Below are 21,107 nucleotides of genomic sequence, written 5' to 3' on the forward strand. Positions count from 1 at the left end.
GCACTGCAAAAGCTCCTATACATTTGGAGCAAATGTGTAGGGAGTTCATGAGACGATAATGCATTCGAACAATGAACACAACAGCAGGAAGTCAATGTATAAAAGAAGCATGATCTCTTTTTACATAGAAATAGCCTAAGATATACATAAACAGGATATACGTCTGGCAACAATGCTACTCTATTCATCATATACACCACAGAATAACCAACTTGAACAATAATCAGGACCATAAATGTCACACTTTATTTCGCGACCGTCGCCTCTTTAGCCTGATAAAGAGACCAAACACCATGAAATGCACAAAACCTGCTTGAGGACACCATTTAGCGGGTTTGATGACTGTTGGTCGGCTTGGTTGATGGAGATGATTTGGCCTTTGCAAAGTCAACCAAGTCTTTAAAGAGTATGTCCTCAGGTTTGGCTTGTTGAGCTGATGGTGATGAGTCCGTCCCACCCACTTGTTGCTGATTATGTTGCAGACCCAAGCCAGCATTTCCTTGATTCAAAGAGAAGTTCTGGTTTTGAGCTGTCAATCCATCATAAAGTCCTACCGACTCCCCATCAGATAAACCATGCTTCTCCTGATAAAAGAACTGCTGTCTTTGGCCATATTTTGATGGGGGTGGTGGTAATACACCGGAAGCTGGGGATTCCCGAAGAATCGTTGGAAGATGCACTTCACTAGATTTTTCTGCTTGAATAGGCTCATCATACCTGGGTAGCCCAGAGGACTTCGAAGATGGAGCTGAATCAGAAAAGAGTGGGGAAGTTGGAGACAATGATGGTGGCAAAGGTGAGTTGAGAGGAGCATCTGATGGTTGCTCCGATCTGAAAACATCACCACTTAGATAGTCGACTGTGCTTGCCTCTCTACCAATTGGCCTCGACGGTGGAGGTGGTGGAAGAAGAGGGCTTGGGATTTTGCCACTAGAAGATTTGCTGCTCTGTCCTGTTGCACTATCCCTTGAAGTCCTGTAACAATGTTCAAAGACGATATAATCATACTAGGTATGCATATCAATTTAAAGCATATTTGCTACCGTTTGTAGGATGTCAACCAATATTTTTGCCATCAAAACAAGGTCCAACACTATCTAGAGAACAACTAATTTGGAAGAACAAGGACAAACTCCAGCAGTCAACTTTTTTTTTTACATATAGCACTAATTTGTCTAATATCAAGAAAATGCATCAGGAAAAGTTCAATGAAGAAAAGACTGATACCCATCTTTGCTTTCACTCTTTTTTTTTTATTTAATAAGGATGAAGAGGATGGTTCTTTCCTGGCACAGAAAACATAGTTTGGAATTTGTTTGTAGGTGAAGGAACAACTAATAGAAGCATTCAAATCTGCATGAATTGCTTGATTAAATAATTCACATCCAAGTCCATAAAGCTTGACCTCCGGAAGACGAGAGATTGGGGTCGGCACAGTTTCTCACACAAATTCAACACCCAACTAACACCCCAACTCAACACATTGCACACTAACTATTTATATCTGCATCATGAGAGCCCAAGAGACAAAACTATGAAAGCTCTTACAAGATCTTGTATTATCACAGTTTTGATGATTCACAAATGGAGATATTGAGTTTCTTTAGGCACCACTTTAAAACGATCCAAAATTAGAGATCAGTCAGTAAATGTGTCACCAGAAATAAATTTTAGTCACTATTTCTTAATCTTATTAGACTTTGAGCTTGTAATTTGTGATCAGATTGCCTCTAATATGTTTAATTTGATAACTCCGAAGGTATCAATTGGTTGACAAAGATAAGATATTACAAATCTATATTGGTTTGTCCATCGGCTAATTTGGCTTTGCTTTAAAATCTTAACCTCCTTACAGAACTTCAAATTACACCAAGATGCTCAAGTTAGAAAATTAATCCAATCTGATTGAGGAAACAACAAAGTTTCCATCGCTGTGCTAAAAGAACAGTTGAGGTTTGACATGTGAGAAGTAAACAGGCACCATTATAGGCATAAGCAAATATGAGCTTTTGCATTTTTGCATTATGGAGATATGTCAATAGCCTTCCAGAATGACCAGTATCCAAAGCCATGCCAGTCGGCACATCTGTGTGTCACCAGCATAGGCCAAGAATTGGACGGATCATACATATGTGGGCAAGTGTTATTCTTTACCATTCAACATCACAATCTTTGGGTCAGAGTATTTCATCTTATCTTCTTCAAGAGCATCAATATCAAAACATGAAGATCAATAGAAGGCAGTCAAATTAACAAACATTTCTCCATATATTTATCATCTCTAATTGGTACTACCTTGTGGAAGAATAGAAATGACTCCAAATTCAACAATCACTTCATCCAACCATCCTCCTTGTGAAGGAAAGTTTTACCCCTCTTTAATGATAGTCCTCCCACGGTTATAAAAGACTCACCCTCTTCTTCACTATCTCACCCTCGGCTAATTACCCTATCCGATCCCATTTGTTTAAGGGATTTGACAGGATCTTATTTTGTGATGGTTCATTTTCTAATTCCTCTTTGTTTGTAGGTTTTCTAGTTCAAGGACTCCCAAGGTTTAATTCTCTTTGCTGGAAGCAGAAGACATCGTGCAACCAATCCTCTACAGGCTGAATGTTGGGCAATTTGGGATAGACTCACACAAGCCAAACATAAGAAGCTTCAATTTTTCTTCGTCAAGAGAGACTCACTTGAACTGGTATTTATTCTCGATCATCCTCACCCGACTCCTTGGTTTTTAAGAAGTCTTTGCAAAGATATGTCATTGCTAGCCCAGGAAACTAATGTGTTGGGTTGGCTACACATCAATAAGTATCTTAATATTGTTGCACACTCTTTTGCTAACATAGCAAGAAATTCTTGTAATCCTCAACAACATGAGGAAAACTTTGTACCTTGGGAGGCTCCTGTATCCTCGATTTTATTAAATAAATTTTCTTCAAAATAAATGATTAGGGGACCCCCCTTGTAAGATGAGACAAAGAGTATTTAAACTAACACCTATTTTTTCCTCGTAAGCAGGTTAGTTTTGAGGTAAACCAGTAATATAAGGATCATATGAGTGGGAAATTACAACAAAGAAAATCTTCAATACTAATTCCTAGAAGCTGAAGCGACAAACAAAATTTTGTATGCTAACAGCAACCAAAAAAAAAAACACCTTTAGCAGTATAGGTGTGACACCACATACACCATTCTTTACTTTTTATAGATTATAGAAAACTAAATAAAACAATAGACATAAAAACAGAATAGAGAACCATCATGTATGGTACCTGAGAGACAACTGGGAGAACTCATCCTCAAACTCGTCATCCTCATGATTTACATTAACAAGAGGTACAGCTGAAGCAAGTGGAGCTTCATGACTTGGTGCAGTTCCCTTCAAGATATCATCATGTCGTTGAAGTACACGCTGAAGTTCATCATTCAGAGCCAGACCCTGGCAAAGAAGCTCTTCGTCTCTGTAGCATACAACAAAGTGAAGAAAAAAATAATCAGTATATAAATTTCAACTCAATGATACTTTACAGCTTACCAAAAATTTGGACCATACCCAGTATTATTTACTAGAAGCATGACACGCTTTTTATAAGAATGGCACTGCTCAACAAGGTCAAGTACAACTTCTTGTTTTAAGTCCTGTCATATGAGGCACAAGTAGCTACGACATTAAAAAGGATGTTAGAATCAATGATGTATTGACCTGCAATGCTCTGACTTCCGGTGGATACTTTACAGGCAAAAGATTAAGCTGTCACGAAGAAAGCAGGATGCATTTCAACAAGATAATTTTGAACTACAACTCATTTAATCCTGCCAATTACATCTTACACACATCAGGGCACATGTTTGGCATGCAACAGTTTCTGATAAGAAATGTAACTTGAGTTACAAGAAATGTAAGCATATGAAGTGACGTGACATGGATACTTTACTATGTCAAATTTGCTGCAATGTACAAGTTGTAGTCAACTTATGTACAGAGGTATATTGTATAATAAACGTTCTAATTATAAGGTAGCTATAGAAGACATTTTGGTGATCATATACTATAACTGATCAATAACATTCTGTATTGCTAAAGTAATAGAGATGAACACAGGAAATGAACCTCCACTAAGATCATTAAAAAAAAAATGAAAAGCTACATGATGTTCTAGATAACAGATCCCATTTGGAACATTATTATGAAACTTAACAATTACTCCAATATCATTATAAGCATGTTTGTCAGTTAGTTTCTAACAGCAATTCCATCTTTATATCATAAAAATGTAACAGAAATTGAAGTGACCTACAGCACAGAATGTGGATGCAAGGCACCCTTTCCTAACTCCTGTTTGAATTGCTATTCCCATACATTTTAAGCTCCTTAATATGAAAACTGCAGTCTGGACTCGGTCATTTGAAGAATTAAAGATGTCCTTGCTAAGACTCCAACCATAGATTGAAGGGATCTCTTTTCTAGGCCTTAGATGCAAATTAGATTCTCTTTTATAAAGACAGACCGATGCAACTTTACCAACTCCATAATTCCTTATAATTTGTTCAACTTGGTAAGCAACTTTAAAGCTTCTACCACTTGCTTGTCTCAGTGTTGCAGTCACAAACTCACAATTATGAATGTTTGATCCAACAGCACCCAAAGATATGCGTGAAAAGAGGGTCAATGCCATTCCAAGTGACCAAGTGGAACCAAAGTTCCAAGTTTCAAAATCTGCCAAGTGCATAAATAGGAGCGATCTATATCATCTCATGATCTGAACAAACATGAAATGGTTTAGTTGATTGTACATAATATATTTCCACTGAACCCTATGGTCAATATCTAAAAGCAATAAAAGAAAATTTTCCCCTAACGTCATATTTTCTAACAGCAATAAAATAAAAGTTTCTACCTCTCGGTTCTTGGGATCCAGTGCATTGAGCATCTCAAATAACACATCTGCTATTCCTTGAGCGTTCTGAATATCTTGCAAGCTGAATTAAGACAATTGATTGCTATTAGAATCTGAAATACGACTTTCATAAATATGTGGAAAGCTATTAAATTTATTACTTAAAAATGAAACTGTCCATCAAAATACGAGTAAGAATTATTAATGATTTATAATTCATGTACAAATTTTAAGTACCATATAAGTACATTGCAGACTCAGCTATCTTTGGCAGGAATGATCCATTCTCTAATTAGTACGCACATGCATATCTTTGCCTTTATTTTCATTCAACATTAATAAACTTCATTTTCCACCAAAAAAGCCAGGTTACCTCAGACTAATTCCTACACAAACAATAACAACACAGCCAAAGTTCCCAACTATTTAGGGATGGTTACATGGTTCCCCTCCTGTAAGATTCATCTGAGTGATAAAACTTGACTGAATCAGTTCCCTTAACCACACCAAAGCATTATGCTTCCACCAGAAACTTCCGATTTAGTTTCTTGTTATTATGATACCCAAAGAAATCTCTATTCAAAGGCCATAACTCATAATCACACATCAAATCCCTCAGAATTCTGTTTAGGACCTTGGTGAAAACAACAGAAAGGACTAAAAAAGTTGGCATACTAATCCATATCTAAACCAAACAAACTTAACCTCTTCAAATGGGTACATCACCAAATAAAAAGTAAATGAGGGGACATTCTATCCAAATGCCCCTTCAACACACCTTATGCTTCTTCTAGAAAAGCAACATAAACCAGCAAAATATCTACACATTCAAAATTTATATGGTCACGCTATTCCTCAATAGCCAATGACTCCAATAGTACAAGTATTTACTTGTCATGATGTACTTCATATCATCTTAAGTTTTATCTTGATGCAGTCCTCTTAAAAATAAATGATTATTTACATTCCACTTTCCACTTTAAAACAACAGCCAACTTTACAACTAGTCGCACGCATGATGTATGCATTTGTAATCACCATAGTTGTATGCAAGATTGTACGTTTGATCTATCACTATTAAATAGGAAATAAATGTTTGGCACTTAGTAGTTGAAAACTTGAAATCATGAGTTATGAAGTCAATAATGTTTTGCAATATCCTTATCATGTCTAAAGTCTAAACAGCAAAAAAGTTAAATGACAAAAAATTGGATAGACAAAGGGAACTAATATGTTAAAAAAGGTAAAACAGTGATCATTAGCTGGCCACTAAACACATATAGGTGCATAAACAGATCAAATATCACTATGTGCATATTAAAAAAAAGAATAAAGCAAGAACCTGAGAGCAGCAACATCAGACTGAAGTGAAGCTTCTAAAGCAGCATTTTCATCTGCTGATGTAGCAGGTTGATGCACTATAGGGTGTGTTTGTGGGGGGGTAAACAGTGGTGAAGTATTTTCAGTACGGGGTGGGAACTCAACTCCAGCAGCCTGTCCAAAAAAAAATGAACAAATCTTCCAAAATTATTCTTTGATGAATAACTATATAACTAACATGGACACAAGATTTAATCGCACCATGAAATGCAAGTAACAAGCACAAAATAAGCAAATCATAGGTTACACAAATATTTGCTAGCAAGCAGATGTCAAAATATCAAGAACAAATAATGTCTACAATTCCTAAGCAAAAGGAAACAGTCAAAATCACTTATGTAACAAAAAATTTAGTTACCAATACAAAGGAGAAATTCTGAAAATATCTGCCTTTAAGAAAGCCAAACTCTAAAATAAAACAGAAGATCTAAAACATGCAAAGCATGTGCATCTATCAACCTATTTCACAGGTACAGGAGATACATTAATTCTGGTAGCTCCAACAACCATGCAAAATTGTACTATTGTAGGTCAATAGATAACACATCAACAAAATATCACATGAGTATAACAGTATATCAAGATGAAAAAGAGCAACGAGAAGTTCATTGTAAAATTATCAGAGCCCCAAAACATACTAAGTGTCATTTATATGTTTAGACTAGCACTTAAATGAATTCCCTCGAGATCTTTGGCGAAATAAAGAGAAACTTAAGCAGGACAGCAAACAAATCACACAACCTTGTAGGGAATGGCCACATCTATCAAGGTGAAAAAGAAAGTACCCTAAGTTCTTGGTATGCAGCATGGTATTGAGGATATCTCCCTCCTGATCCACCAAAAGCATCTTGCCATGCATCTATCAGAACTAATATCTTTTCTCTTACATTCAAATCTGGCTGCAAATAAGATTTAGGAAACAAAAAGAATATTAGAAAACAAATAAGAAGATGTCAAATGCAACTTACAAGATGTGCTATGAGAAGTGATACTTACTTTTTTCTTCACTATTTTAACCATTTCATGTAAGATATCCCGCTCAACAATTTGTTGGTGAACATTGTCTCCACAATTTTTGCTTAGAGTTTCTAGCACCTAGTTAGCAACAGCATTTTCCAGACCGTAATATTATTATTCAAGACAGAATACCATCTAAAATATAAATATGAATACTTTTCTATGAGAAGCCAACTAAACCAATAAAGAAGAATAATCCGTTAGAGAGTTTAGTTTACCCCAAGGGCCCTGCTTCATTGTGTCAGTGAGCATACCAAAGTATAAATGCAAAAAATTAATTTATATAAGCTGCAGAATCTGTTCTGACATCTATTCTTACATGGATAAAACCCTTGCACACAACACATCAGTATTACATCCACTTGCTAGAGATGCTAGAGAAAAGCATGCACAGCCAGAGTAACCCTTGTGGATATAACAAATCTTCCATGTGATCCTAGAGTAAAAATTGCATAACATGGTCAAGTTGAACTAGGGCAGTCAAATGTAAGAGGCGCTCGCCAATGTGGAGTTCGGGGAGGACCAATGTTCACAGTCTACAGAAGAGAGGATGTTTTCATACTCAAATCTTGGTCATTCCAGTTGAATAACCTTACTGTGGTTCAAGGCCCTTGTCTTGAGTCGTTCATTTAAACCAATTGCTGTAGGTTGAAGTTGACAGGGCCCTATTGTATATACATAAAACTTAGAACAGCATTTGGAGTTCTCTACTGTGACAACAGCAAAGACAAGAAATATTGACATAATACTTCTAAAGAAGATGAGAAAAATAAAGACAATTTTCTTTTTCAGATTTTTCTTTTAAACTCAGTACATACAGATGTACCAACACTTGGTATATACCAGTAACATACCAGACCGGTATAGTATCAACCTGAGCCCTAACCGATACTCAAAATTGTGAACCTTGTTAGTAACTCATGAATTACTTAAAGATTGATACGAACAACTGAAATCTAAGCTTTTGAAGGTATACCAAGTTCTAAGTGAAGGAGAAGAGCATGTGCTTACAAAAAGTGCCAGAAGTTGAACTTTTGGGTTCTTGCTTCCTAGACGCTTTTTGAGTACTTTCAGTGCATCCTTTGCCTGTCTGCTCGTGAGAAGAAATATTATTAGATGAAGTTTCAGTAAAGGACAATAAAAATATTTTACTACTATGAAGAAACTAACATTCTTTAGAAGTTAGGACACAAGAAAATAAAGCACATCGAAATCAGAAAATTCCTTAGCGAATTGGTTAAGTGGATAAGGGTTTCCTCCCTAAATGATTATCCATATCCCCAGGAATAGTCAGTTGCATCACTCTTGACATCAATGAAACAGTAAATCTGGTGACAAATCTGCATACTTCAAGATGCAATACCCACATGAAGTGGTTGATGGTGGGATTATATATTGGTGGAAAAAATAAAGTACCATCAAAGAAACTGTTCTCAACATTTTGTTTAGTGTTTAGTATCACGTCCAGCAAGTTCATATGTCTGTTTCATGATTTCTAGCTTATCATTTAAAAGGAGCCACACTTTCTTCTTGGAATTCAAGGTGCCCCAGATAAGGACAATGCTGAATTTAGCAGATAGAATAATTCAAGGGTACATATCAAATAAGGCCCATGTGTATTTGGGCATAGAAAAACTTGGATCCAACAACCAATAAAGATTATAGCCAGATAATGCCCAGAACAAACATACAGTTCATGTAAGAGAAGTATAGGTCCATAAACTAATACGTTCAGTTTCACATCTTTGGTAATTTTACAGAAGTGCCTACAGAAAAGTCCGAACAATTAGATGCAATTGGGGAGGAACCCCAAAAACCTACTTCTATGGTTCCCAGGTAGGGGAAAAAAAGGAACCATCTTTACCAAGTTGCTCATCATTTGACAGTACTCCCTACAGTACTCGAATATCTATGCCAAATTAAACAAATGTCAACACCCTACAAACTAGATCTACCAAACTAAACAACAAGTCAAGAACTTTACCCGGGATCCATACTGATAATGTCGCATAACTCGATGTTGATCGCCCAATCCGGGCCGATCAACATATCGCTCGTCGCCCGTTCCGCACACGCCGCAGCGGCAGCCATCGAAACGTCCTACAAATCGAACACATCCATCAAATCTAAATCGAACCCTCAAAATCATCTCTTCTTTTTTTTTCCAAAATTATACTTTTCTCCTTCAGAGAAAGCACCAGACCGGATCAAAACCCACATAAGACCGAAGCACCCAAAGATTCACAGAATTCCAGGGGACATCGGATCAGTACGTGACAGGAACGGGCAGAAATCAGAGGCTGCCAAGGCCAAAGGGTTTACCTTTACGCCAAAGGAGACGAAGAGGGCGCCGAAGAAGCTCTTATTCAGATTCTTATCTTGGGGAAGGGATTATGGAAGAAAGCGAGGCGGATTAGCTCATCAAAGAGCCGACTTTGATAAAAATAAAGAGAAGTGGAAAGAAGAAGAAGTCGTCGTGGGAGTTGGAAGCCGTTCAAAGATGTGACACAGAAAATGGCAAACATGCCTTTATTTCTCCCTTTCTTTTGCTTGTTATTTTAGAAACCATCTCGTATTAAATATTACTAAAATAATATTCTACATTCCAAATTACACTTAATTACCAATAATTAATACTATAATGTCTATAAGTTTTGGTTTTGTAGGTATACATATGTATATGGTAAATCCAAAATCATCAACCCTCCAGTTTTGACTGTGTAATGGACCAATATTACCCAATCTAATTTTGGTTGCATGACAATGAGATTTTTGGGGATTCGGTGCTAAGTCTTCCCTTCCATGGCTATTATTAACCATCGGGCAATCTACTTTTAGTTACATGACTCATTGGTAATCTACTTTAAATCGAACTAAGGATGCTTCTTGGATCTATTTATATATTGGATATTCAACTAAGATTGGAGCCAGGATTTTGTGTGGATCCGTCTCTTTGGATCCATTATCGCCATAGGATCTAACCAAGGAATCATATGTTTCCTTGATGATGCATTGAGTTCGGCTCGATCTGACTCGATTTTGTGAGTTGTAAAGTGTGATCGATTTATCGGAGTTTAAAGTAAGAAAATACTTGAATTAATTCGATAATCTAAGTTTGAAGTTAATATGACCAAATGTTTCGATCTGCAACTAACAATATGACACCTTACATTTTCCACATCCAGCAAAGAAATGAAGGTAAGTCAATGCCTTGAGAGGTGAATGCACACAAAGGTGCAAATAAGTCCAAAGAAGATGAGCATGGTCTCAATCTTTTCTAACACGTTTTCTCTTTCTTAGCTGTCATTGTCTTGTAGTTTGTCTTTTGTTTCTCCTCTTCATAGATCTCTCATGTTTCTCCTTTCTTTGTTGTAATTATCTATTAGTTTATCTTTGATTTCCCCCTTCTCTAAGATCTTTTTCTTGGCTGTAACTGTCTTATCCAAGCTGCCATTTCAACTCCACAATCAGGAAGAGACTGAGCTCCATGTTTCATTTGAGTGCCAAAATTAATTGTCTCTGGGAATCAGATCCACCATAGACAATTACTACAAGCAAAAATGAGGTGTATCACTGTTTAGGTCAGAAGTAGATGCCATAGGCTGTCCATGAACATCATGCAGCAGTTGATCTTCCATCAAACATAAACTGTTTCTGAAGACTGTAAATGCCAATTCATATATGAACTACACTTGATGGGCTTACAAATTGTTGACACTTGGTTTCAGCATGTTACTGATCTGGTCATCCAAGATTTGGACGAACTGGGAGATACTTCGAGATCTGGTTATCAGTAAACAGCAGAAGTGAGTGCATACTTGACATGGCAATCCTTCATTTCATCGTCTCCGATGTAAATGAAGAAGCAGTAATGTTCTTTGTTTGCGCCTCGAATGATAAGGATGTGGAATACAGCTGCTACCCGAGTGGAAGGCACACTTTCCTTCGATAACCATATGGTGAATTGGAGCTGCTGCAATCACAAGGAGCTCAACTAAGGTTCAGTTCCAGGAGTGCAGCCTGTGCCGAAGCCACCACCATCTGATCCTACTGGGAATGGCAGCTCCACCCAGTGCTTGACCGAACAAGGTGAAGGTACCCAGAAAAGCCTGAACGCAGAAAGTGGAACATCTCACAAACATGGATATTGCAAGCGGTGGCAGCTCCTCCCTCTTCTTCTCTCTGAGAACCCACAATGAAGCTAGCACACTAGGCCAAGACTCGGTGCCACCATTCCCACCACAGGTGCTCTGCGTGCAGGCGAGGTTGCATCACGTCTGCGTCACCGGAGAAAGGAGAGCTCTTATGTCTGGCTTGCCATCCACTAAAAGAGGTGGTGCTTTTTCCTCTCCATGAGGGCTTCGTTCCTTCTTGTCTAGTTTTAATGAAGCAGTATATCTCCCGGTGAAACCAGCAGCACGGGCGGTGGAGCACCGAGCTGCATCCTTCGGCAATCATTGCTGGGTTTAAGAGGCGAGGCACGAAGCAAGCGGGAGCGGCAGCCCGCAGCCATAGACGGGGGCACATAGTTTCTCTATAGGTGCATATTTTATCCATGGCTTCTTCTTCAAGTGATGTTCTCGTACTTTGCCACCATGTCATGGAGCTGGAGGCTATCATTCTGGTTACAGTGAAGAAGAGAAGTGCCGTGGTGGAGAGGGGTGACGTACAGAATTGGGTGGCATGACATGGGGCATATGTTCTCTCTTTAAGGACAAGTTGGCCAAAACTCACCATTAAGGTATCAGAAAATGTGTTAGGAACACGGTGGATGCATGTAACCCAAACCACAAAAGATTCCAGCACACAAACTTCGACAGCACACATCCTTTTCCCAGGTGAGCTCATGTATGAAAGGAGCATACCAAGCTGGATTTCATTAATCTCAAGGAAGTGGAAGGTATAGACAGACACTTATCAGAAGGTTCTTCGCGAAGGCCTCGTTGCATCCAGCAGTCATCTTCATTATAACCACATGGTCTGTGTCGAAGCACACACAAAAGACTGATGCTACGATGATTTCACTGTTAACACTACGAAACTTGGAAAGCGGCAAGTGGCATGATGGGGAGATGGATGGATCAGAAGGCCACCTTGAGGAGATGAATGGATCAGCAAGTTGGACACTGTCCTTTTCGTATTGCCTTCTACTCTCCGGTACGAATGTGACCGTCCCAACCATTACCACTTCTCTGTACTGAGCCGTCCAAAGAACATGAGGAAAAAGAGATCCTTCAAAATAGGTTAAGAGAGCATTAGATTAGCCTTGTTTTGCTGTTTGTTTATATGAAACGACTTTACTGCAACCATTCATTGGATTTCTCGATTAAGCTTTGGCCTATACTCTTCCGTTCATAGGACAAGTCGTCTCGACAAGATGTTGCTATCACTCATCTCTGTGTCGTTGATAGAACACTGTATTGCTGTAGCTTTATAGTGACATAAAATCTATGCATAATAATAACTCTAATATTCCCATGTTGCTGCACTTCCGCACTGCGCTCGTGCCCTTCTTGACTTGCCTGCGTCACGGGCTATAAATGTGGACCTTTTACTGCTTATCTCCATTCTCTATCTGGTGCTGTTGTCCTGCGAAAGCATGGGAGAAGGGAGCAACCTACCACCTGGTTTCCAGTTCTTCCCCTCCGACGAAGAGCTGGTCGTCCATTTCCTCCGTCCCAAGGCCGCGCACCTTCCTTGCTATCCCGACATCATCCCCACGATCGATCTCCACCACTGCGACCCGTGGGACCTCGATGGTCAGCAAACTCCCCTGCAAGTCTAGTAGTTTTCTTGTTGCTGCATGCAGTTAATATAAGACGCATCTCTCGCTCTTTCTCTCTTGTGGACTGTGCCTGAAGGTAAAGCTCTTCAAGGAGGAAACCGCCATTGGTACTTCTTCACCCGCAGAAGCCAGAACAGGGCAACAGCTAACGGATACTGGCATGCTGTCAGCACCGACGAGACCGTGACTAGCAATCACACGCCTGTTGGTATAAAGAAGACTCTCAGGTACTATCTTGGCGAAGCACCTGAGGGCATCAAGACCAATTGGTTGATGCACGAGTACCATCTACCCGACGCTGGTCTTGGTAGTAGCAGCAGCAGCAATGGTGGCAGCACCAGCAGCAGCAACAGTAGCAGAAGGAAGAGAGCAGGTCAACCGACAAGAACAGTAAGTACATGTTTCATCTCAACCAACACAAGAAAACTCTCTAATCCCTTCGCTGAGCCCCACTGATTCCGATCCGGTGACACGATCACCACGCAGGAATCGAACAAATGGGTCGTTTGCCGAGTTCATGAGTCGGCCGGGGGTTCGCAGTCGAGCTTCCACGACGACGGGTCAGAGCTTTCCTGCCTGGATGAGGTGTTCTTGTCCTTGGATGATCTTGATGACATAAGCTTGCCAAACTGAGGCCTCATCTGCAGGTCCAGTCGAAGAGTAATTCTCTAACAGTGTAATTAAGATCCCTCGGTGCTCTTCTCATGTTCATCCTCAATAAGTAAACTAGGCTAAGTCAAGCGAGCTGTATGCTGTCCTTATTGCAATATACTTAGGTCCAAGTAGACTTTTGGTATATATATATATATATATATATATATATATATATATATATATATAGTGGCTGTGGAGCAGCCATGCATATTGATTTCTTTTTGCCCTGTGATGTCCTTTTTCTGTGTATTTAATGATCATAGTGGCTTTCTTCTGCCACAAAGCAAAGTACTTTTGCTTCTTTTTGCCATAAGAAGATGGGTGGAGCGTGGGGAAGAACACTTAACAGCAAAGAGAATCAATAATAAAATATATGCTTACAATAATAAATATAAAATTTACATGATTCAATATTCTTAAATTATTCACTATATGATAATAATAATAATAATAATAATAAATATCTCTCTTTCTTAAAATTAAACAAAGTCTAAGTTGATAACAACACATGCGATTAAGTTGATGATAACAACAAAACGAGTAAATCAATTTGATCGGTTCCATGTCGAATTCCCTCTCTCCTTTAGCCCGATGTCACCACCCAACACTAGCATAAGGTCACCTCTGCCATCACTGGAATAAGCCTAGCTATAGGTTGCCGAAAGCACCGAGCGGAGCTTGCTTGAGCTCGAACCTCTCGAAAATGGGTTCTCGGACCCACCGAGCTCTTAAAAGCCGCATGTCTTCATCGATGGGAGGGATATCGATGCAATCCTAACACCAACTTACGTGCCATCCAATAACTGCTGGCAAAGCGTATGCAATTCTTGGTGAAGTCTTATAATCCATCTGAATGATGGAGATGTGTGCCAAACCCCTCAGAGGTGGAGTTCCATCCACAACACCTCACATCAATCCCATGCACTGCCCATACCATCTTTGCTTAATGATCCTGTGACAATTGAGCTCTACTCATCCCCACTTCACCAGACATTTGTTCTTATTTCATAGATAGCTCCTCCTCAACTTCCCTTCCAAACCCATCGAGTGGTGCTCCTTGATGCATGAGCTTACTCAAAAATCCCCAAGCATGTGCTGTGTGGCGTGTTACGCAAAACCATGCACTTTTGCTCTCTTGTCGACGACGATCATGAGAGCCATCGGTTGACAATGAAGGAAGTGGGGCTTTATTTGGGTTGCATTGGAAATGCATCATCATCTACCTTTTCAGCTTGGCTAATGATGGTTATGATGTGGATTAAGCGAGGCATGAGAGTGATAATTAGCGGGCCATGCTCTTCCTTGGAGAGAATCTTATGGCCATGCTCATCATTAGATCGAATGTGCACATAAAAGAAGACAAGGGTTGGGAAGTTGACTCGACATTTGGATTTCGACCTAACTTACCCATAAAGTTGGAAACAATCCTTTTTTACTTGGTAATCTATTGTCGTAGAAAATAAGACTCGCATTTTCCTATTGTGGTTGTAGATTTTGTCCTACTTAAATGGGTTAAGGTAAACCTATCTCTAATATCCATTTTTTATAATCTATATTCAATTTGAAATATAATTAATAGTGATTTAAATAGATCATATATTTAAAAAAAATCCAATGATTAATCGAAAGGTTTTGCATTAAATGTGGATATCTACTACTCAAAATCCTCTTTTTTTTATGGTGAGATTAATCTAAACTACTTAACTCAGCATGTGGTTCGCATGAAGATGCATGTTAGCTAATAAATCTCATCTATTTATCATCATCCAAGTAATTAAATGATACGTATGCCTCCCTCATCATCGGACTCCGTACGCTGAGTTCACTTGTAGCACGAATCACAGGGTGATGGGCGTTGTTTGATGCGGCTCCTGTGTCTGGGCCGAGCGATGCTTCACGCAAGAACTCGAGCCACCGAGACTCGCTTGTGGGGCCCTTTGACGCCCTTTGATCGTTAACCAATAGGAGGTGGTCTTCTCGACATCCGTCGCTGGAATGGGATACACGAGCCACGCTCGTCCTTTCACACATCGATCCGTCTACGACGGGGCACGCTTTGCTATTTTCACATCCCTAATAAGGGATTATTTAGTCGATCGATCATTGGTACGGTTCATAGGCTTACGAGAAATTATCCGTTTTAAACAATGAGCGTACCGATCCTCGTCTATTTTGACGACTAATATCTGGAAGACGCTTTAGTATTTTCATGTGTCAGGGAGAGGCATTTGTGAAAAATTATTAAAGTCGATTTAACCCTATTATTAATGTCTCATTATGCTCTCTCAAATTAGAGGGACTACTTGGTCGATCGACCGGCGGCTATGGATGTAGCTGCACAATTTTGTCTGAAACATGTGAACTCCAAAAAAAAAAAAAAAACCCTTTGCGTGTAAGAAAGACCAAACCATTTCGATGATCTCAAATTGCAAGCATTATAAATCGTCAGATATTCGCATTATGCACATGGAATAAAGATTTCTTGGAAATGTTGTGTGTGTTGTTTCTCCTAAAACTCAAAAGATGTCATTACAGCAAGCATTCGCCACAAACTTTCAAGAACAAAAAGGTTCTTGGATTCAAGAAGTCATCCCAACGCCCAGAAAGTCTATGAAAGGAACGTTCTTCCTTCTATCAGTCTTCTCATTCATGCCTCTATGATCGATGGACATGTCAGAATCGTCCCCAAGTCCGACCATTTCGCATGCGTTTACTGCATGACAGCAATCACTCTCGGAGGAGCAGTTACCGGAATCCAGAGGAGCTGCCTTCTTGTACTTGGCATCCTCCTCGCATGCCACGAGACTCCAGCGAGGTAGATGACGATAACGGCGAGGTGGCTGGTCATGGAGCTGTGAACTCCTCCTATAAACACTAGAACTACGTTTAGGATTAGGGTATGTTTGCGGCAACAAATGGATGCTTGAAAGCTCGACGTCGGATAGGATTTGGAACCGTTGCAGGGGTCTCTTCCTCACGAGCTTTGATCTTTCTCTGTGACGGCGAGCCACGATGACATGCCAATGGTTCTTCACCGCGTTGTCTGTCCTCCCGGGAAAGAGCCGTGCGATCAGCGCCCACTGGTTTCCATGAACTTGTTGAGCCGCAACCAGCCTCTCTTCCTCTTGTTCTGTGAATGGCCTTTTGTTGATCCTCGGGTCAAGCTGGTTAAACCACCTCAATCTGCAGCTCTTACCTGCAGAAGATGAAAGCAACAACATCCATTTCTTAGGAAGCAAGACAGGAGGAACAGGCAAAGCATACATAGAGTGATAATTCGGTATGAACAGCAGTGCATCATGGAGACAGAATCACCGGAAACTGCACCTGATCTCCCCTTCAGGTTCTCAGCAATCGAGTTCCAGTTGCGAGGTCCAAACTCTTCCACGATCTGCCGCAGCTTCTCGTCTTCACCAGGCCTCCAGTGCCCACGCCGGCACGTCTTTGTGCCACCGGATCCTGCTGACGCCGAAGATGTCGATTCCATAACTCCTATCCACACAAAAGTCCGACGAAGACAGGCGCTGGGAGACAAGAACAGGGAATGTAATAGGGAGGAAGAGAGGATAAGCGAGTTGAGTTGGCTTAGGGTTCGGATGCCGAGTCCTTTTTGTTAGCTCTGCACGACAAGGAGAGGTAGTATTATATCACTGCAGCCATCACCCTTACAGTTGCGTGTTCATCACTTTCTTCCTGTAAACTTGCATCAAACCTAACATACACATCCTTTTCTGTAACTTCCTCGACAATACTCTTTCCCGCATCACGATTCATAGAACTTTACATGCTAAAGCACAATAATGAAATGATATCTCTTGTTGTTTGGTAGGAATAGGTGCCGCCATATGGTAATAATCAAGTCCAAGCAACGACAAGATCGGATAGTAGACAATAATTTAAATGACTAGTTCGTTGGCGGATAATAATAGTCTCAAAGATGGCAAGCGGTCTCTTCATCAACTCACCAAGAACCCTAATCTGCTTCCGCCACGCACGCCAAAGCAGTCTTTCTCCGGAGGTCAAAAAAGCTTCATGATCTCACTTGGCAGAAACTAAGCCGATGTCGTTCCTCTCCGCATCAGTCAAACAGCAAACAGAATCCATCAAGTAATTCCAACTCCGACGTATCAATCGCGATTACTTGAAGCATGATAAGTAGCAACCGGGAAAAAATCAACCCTAAAAGTTAGCACAAGCCCAGAAAATTCATACCAGGTGGGAATTTATGATGGAATCTGACTGAAACAAACACGCATGCGCTTAGAAAAGTCTCAAAAAGGAACAGTTAGATTCTTCATGAAACTTTGTCGAGGAGTTCATCCCTGCCTTCTCGAAAGGACACTAGAAAATGATGCACGTGGCAAAAGTACGAGAAGCATATCTCAGATTCAATGTTATCCGTGGTCGACGAGATTAAAGTTAGGTTTGCATGGTCAACATGGCAACGCCATGGCCATACGTTTCTGGTGCTTCAATTCAATTTGCCAAAGTGGTTTAGTCCACGTCAATCATTTAAGCTCAGCATGCATTGTTTGACCAGCCACGCAATCCCTCGTTTAATCCATCAGGGTTTAAGTTCTTCTACGACAGCCATAACATAACGAAAGTTATCAAGGAGGTGCTTAGTCAAAGTAGATATATCCACCGGTCATCACGTAGGAAGCGACGTGAGAAAAGCTAATATCGTCGGCAACAACAAGTCGCTTCCACATTGATGGCAACGACAAGGATTACTCAAATAAGATTGTGGTACCTAATCCCACTCATAGATGTTGTGATGCACCCATACCAAGAAAGAGTCTTCAACCTCGTTGACTTAGTATATCCCAAGCTTTTACTTGAGATCAACAATCTAAACATGCAGATTATATAAACCTGCTCTAAGAATCATCATTATCAAAGTCACAATCACACAAAAAGGGAAGAGTTATTAGAGTAAAACAGATTCATGCTTCAGAATAGTGTATACACCTGTTTCATCCTGCATTTGGACATCTTTGTTTCATCTTTCCTTTCACCACATCAAAATGCATTCCTTTACCCTCTCTCATGAGTCATCAAGTAATAAAGTTTGAGAGTAGCTTTCGCTAAGCAGACGTGCAAGATTGTGGTTCACTCCAACTCGAAGTTTAACATCTGGCGCAAAGGATGCAACTTCTTATCTGCTTTAAGCTCCATTATCTCGAGAGGGATGAACATAAGAAGAAACCAATATGATTTGAGCAGAAATATTGTGTTGGGAGAGCCAATCAACATGAATCCAAGTTAAGGTATCAAGTGCATGAACAGATGCAGAGAATGGGTCCTTTAAGTGCCAACCTTTTTTTGTGCTCTGGCTATCATTTGTATTCTCTGAAATTGTTCCTCTCATTCAAAAAGTGTTTTTCACATTGATTGATCTTCCAATAAATGCTATCTGATGTGATCTAACTTTCTAGGGCCTATAGATAGTGGTTCCTTGCTCTGCTTTTCATCTTCATATCTGCTGCCACAAATATTAATACAAACATCATGATAGCGTTGGTCGAAAAATTGCATGTCCACGTCGTTTTGTGATCACAAGAAAAATAAGAGTTTAGGTCTACTCATGCAAAGGACATCATGCCAAACAAGAACACCGAATTTACTACTCTTGTGCATGAAGAGCAGTTGTAGGATTGACAATGAGATTTACTACTCTTGTGCTCTAGGTGATATATGTATAATGTTAAAACTAGCTCTAGAAATTTTACCAAAAGGTAATTTTGGTAACCCGACAAAGATAATAAAGAGGAAAGAATAAAAGCGACAAGAACACCGAATTTACGTGGTTCGATCAATTAACCTTGACCTACATCCACGGACGAAAGAGGAGCAAATCACTACTATAAAAGAGACTATTACAAATGCCTTAGGAAATGTTCCTAGGCCATAAAACATCCGAAAATACTAAACAAGAAAAACCTCAACTATAAGCCCAAACTATTGAACTAAGTATGGACTTAAACCCAAAGCAAACACTTAGGTTTTTCTTGTGGTGCACCTGACTTCAAAGCCCATGCCCTTATTTATAGTTCCAATAGGAGATAACAAGCCTGGTTTTCTCGATGTGGGATTATGGGACTTGCCAAACTAACAAATCTCTACCTTGGCATGTCTCAACAAAACTTGCTCCACTTTCTTCATAAAAGCCCAACGGGTAATCACCAACAATAAACATCAACCAAGTCCAAGCGCTGCTTGAACTTGTAAACCGGAAGAGGCTTCACAAGCATATCAACTGGATTGTCCTTCATATGAATTTTCTGAACAAGGACTTTCCCCTCAGCAATGGTATCCCATTTGCATCCAACAATTTTTTTACCCGAAGGCGGTTCCACAAGATCCCAAGTTCTATTCCGATGGAGAGATTCAATTTCTTCATTCATCGCGATCAACCACTTAGCGGAATTATCACAAGAAACTACATCCGAGTAAGAAGTAGGCTCACCAACTTCACTTGTTTCTTCTGCAATAGACAAAGCATATGCAACCAAATTTGCATATCTTTATGGTGGTCGAATGTCTCTCCGTGGTCTATCCTTAACTATGGAATATTGCTCTTCCTCTGGATCAACTACGTCAGTAGACTCCGGACCATCTACTAGCATTCTTTGAGTAGAAGAGTTCGACTGAAAAGAATCAGAACTACCAATCTCAAGCTCCACCTGCTTCTGCGCACTATCATTTGTACAACTAGTAGATTCCTCTTTAGAAGATAACATAGATAATTCATCAAAAGTAACATCTCTACTGATTACAAATTTTGGGGATTTGGGATTAGAACACTATAATCTGTATCCTTTCACTCCAGAAGCATACCCAAGGAAAATGCATTTTTTAGCTCGAGGCTCTAATTTTCCTTCATTTATATGCATGTATGCTGGACACCCAAAAATTTTTAAATCAGAGTAATCAGTAGTAATACCTGACCAAACTTCCTCCGGAGTTTTAAAGTTAAGTGCTACAGACGGAGCGCGGTTGACAACGTAACATGCCATATTAATTACTTCTACCCAAAAGTCCTTTGTCAACCCTGCATTTGAGATCATACACCTTGCTCTCTCCAAAAGTGTTCTGTTCATACGTTCGGCCACACCATTTTACTGAGGTATCGTCTTAACAGTGCGATGCCGAACGATTCCTTCATTTTTGCAAAATTCATTAAAGTCACATTCACAAAACTCTATGCCATTATCTGTTCGAAGCCGCTTAATCTGTTTACCTGTTTGCTTCTCAATCAAAGCCTTCCATTGTTTAAATGTTAGAAAAACATCATATTTATGCTTCAAAAAATAAACCCAAACTTTCCTGGAATAATCATCAATGAAAGTCAACATATACCTGGCACC

General features: G+C 39.7%; 3 protein-coding genes across 7 annotated transcripts; 1 reads left to right on the forward strand and 2 right to left on the reverse strand.

Annotated features, from left to right (window-relative positions):
- Positions 1–72: 72 nt before the first annotated feature.
- Positions 73–9,809, reverse strand: LOC135582797 (TOM1-like protein 4). Of its 4 annotated transcripts, none has more exons than XM_065086479.1 (10): positions 9,621–9,809; positions 9,283–9,398; positions 8,310–8,388; positions 7,278–7,376; positions 7,067–7,180; positions 6,244–6,395; positions 4,902–4,983; positions 3,557–3,642; positions 3,276–3,464; positions 73–975 (listed from the first exon to the last, which is right to left on the reverse strand). In XM_065086479.1, exons 2-10 carry the CDS (start codon positions 9,387–9,389, stop codon positions 327–329), a joined length of 1,557 nt encoding a protein of 518 aa, XP_064942551.1. In that variant the 5' UTR covers positions 9,390–9,398; positions 9,621–9,809; the 3' UTR covers positions 73–326. The 4 variants fall into 4 exon arrangements, with proteins under 4 accessions (XP_064942551.1, XP_064942555.1, XP_064942553.1 ...); XM_065086483.1 differs by having other exon boundaries at positions 9,517–9,633; XM_065086481.1 differs by having other exon boundaries at positions 9,502–9,629.
- Positions 9,810–12,812: 3,003 nt separating this feature from the next.
- On the forward strand, positions 12,813–13,878 carry LOC135594988 (NAC domain-containing protein 104-like). Its single transcript, XM_065085484.1, has 3 exons — positions 12,813–13,057; positions 13,160–13,473; positions 13,570–13,878. Exons 1-3 carry the CDS (start codon positions 12,898–12,900, stop codon positions 13,714–13,716), a joined length of 621 nt encoding a protein of 206 aa, XP_064941556.1. The 5' UTR covers positions 12,813–12,897; the 3' UTR covers positions 13,717–13,878.
- A 2,337-nt stretch (positions 13,879–16,215) lies between these two features.
- LOC135582807 (transcription factor CSA-like) lies at positions 16,216–17,878 on the reverse strand. 2 transcript variants are annotated; one of them, XM_065085485.1, is made up of 2 exons: positions 17,053–17,878; positions 16,216–16,933 (listed from the first exon to the last, which is right to left on the reverse strand). In XM_065085485.1, exons 1-2 carry the CDS (start codon positions 17,222–17,224, stop codon positions 16,317–16,319), a joined length of 789 nt encoding a protein of 262 aa, XP_064941557.1. In that variant the 5' UTR covers positions 17,225–17,878; the 3' UTR covers positions 16,216–16,316. The 2 variants fall into 2 exon arrangements, with proteins under 2 accessions (XP_064941557.1, XP_064941558.1); XM_065085486.1 differs by having other exon boundaries at positions 17,065–17,552.
- Positions 17,879–21,107: the final 3,229 nt, after the last annotated feature.

This window comes from Musa acuminata, chromosome BXJ1-10 (genome assembly GCF_036884655.1).
Source record: "Musa acuminata AAA Group cultivar baxijiao chromosome BXJ1-10, Cavendish_Baxijiao_AAA, whole genome shotgun sequence".
Taxonomy (NCBI): Eukaryota; Viridiplantae; Streptophyta; class Magnoliopsida; order Zingiberales; family Musaceae; genus Musa; species Musa acuminata.

Bases quoted from the DNA above. Each gene is read 5' to 3' on its own strand.
- LOC135594988 (XM_065085484.1), top strand. From the start codon at position 12,898: ATGGGAGAAGGGAGCAACCTACCACCTGGTTTCCAGTTCTTCCCCTCC. The intron at 13,058-13,159 runs GTCAGCAAACTC...CTGTGCCTGAAG, and splicing joins CGACCCGTGGGACCTCGATG to GTAAAGCTCTTCAAGGAGGA. The intron at 13,474-13,569 runs GTAAGTACATGT...ATCACCACGCAG, and splicing joins CAGGTCAACCGACAAGAACA to GAATCGAACAAATGGGTCGT.
- LOC135582797 (XM_065086479.1), bottom strand. From the start codon at position 9,389: ATGGCTGCCGCTGCGGCGTGTGCGGAACGGGCGACGAGCGATATGTTG. The intron at 7,181-7,277 runs GTAAGTATCACT...TCTTATTTGCAG, and splicing joins TTAAAATAGTGAAGAAAAAA to CCAGATTTGAATGTAAGAGA. The intron at 3,643-4,901 runs GTAGAAACTTTT...CTCATATGACAG, and splicing joins TGGATCCCAAGAACCGAGAG to GACTTAAAACAAGAAGTTGT.
- LOC135582807 (XM_065085485.1), bottom strand. From the start codon at position 17,224: ATGGAATCGACATCTTCGGCGTCAGCAGGATCCGGTGGCACAAAGACG. The intron at 16,934-17,052 runs GTGATTCTGTCT...CATCTTCTGCAG, and splicing joins GAGATCAGGTGCAGTTTCCG to GTAAGAGCTGCAGATTGAGG.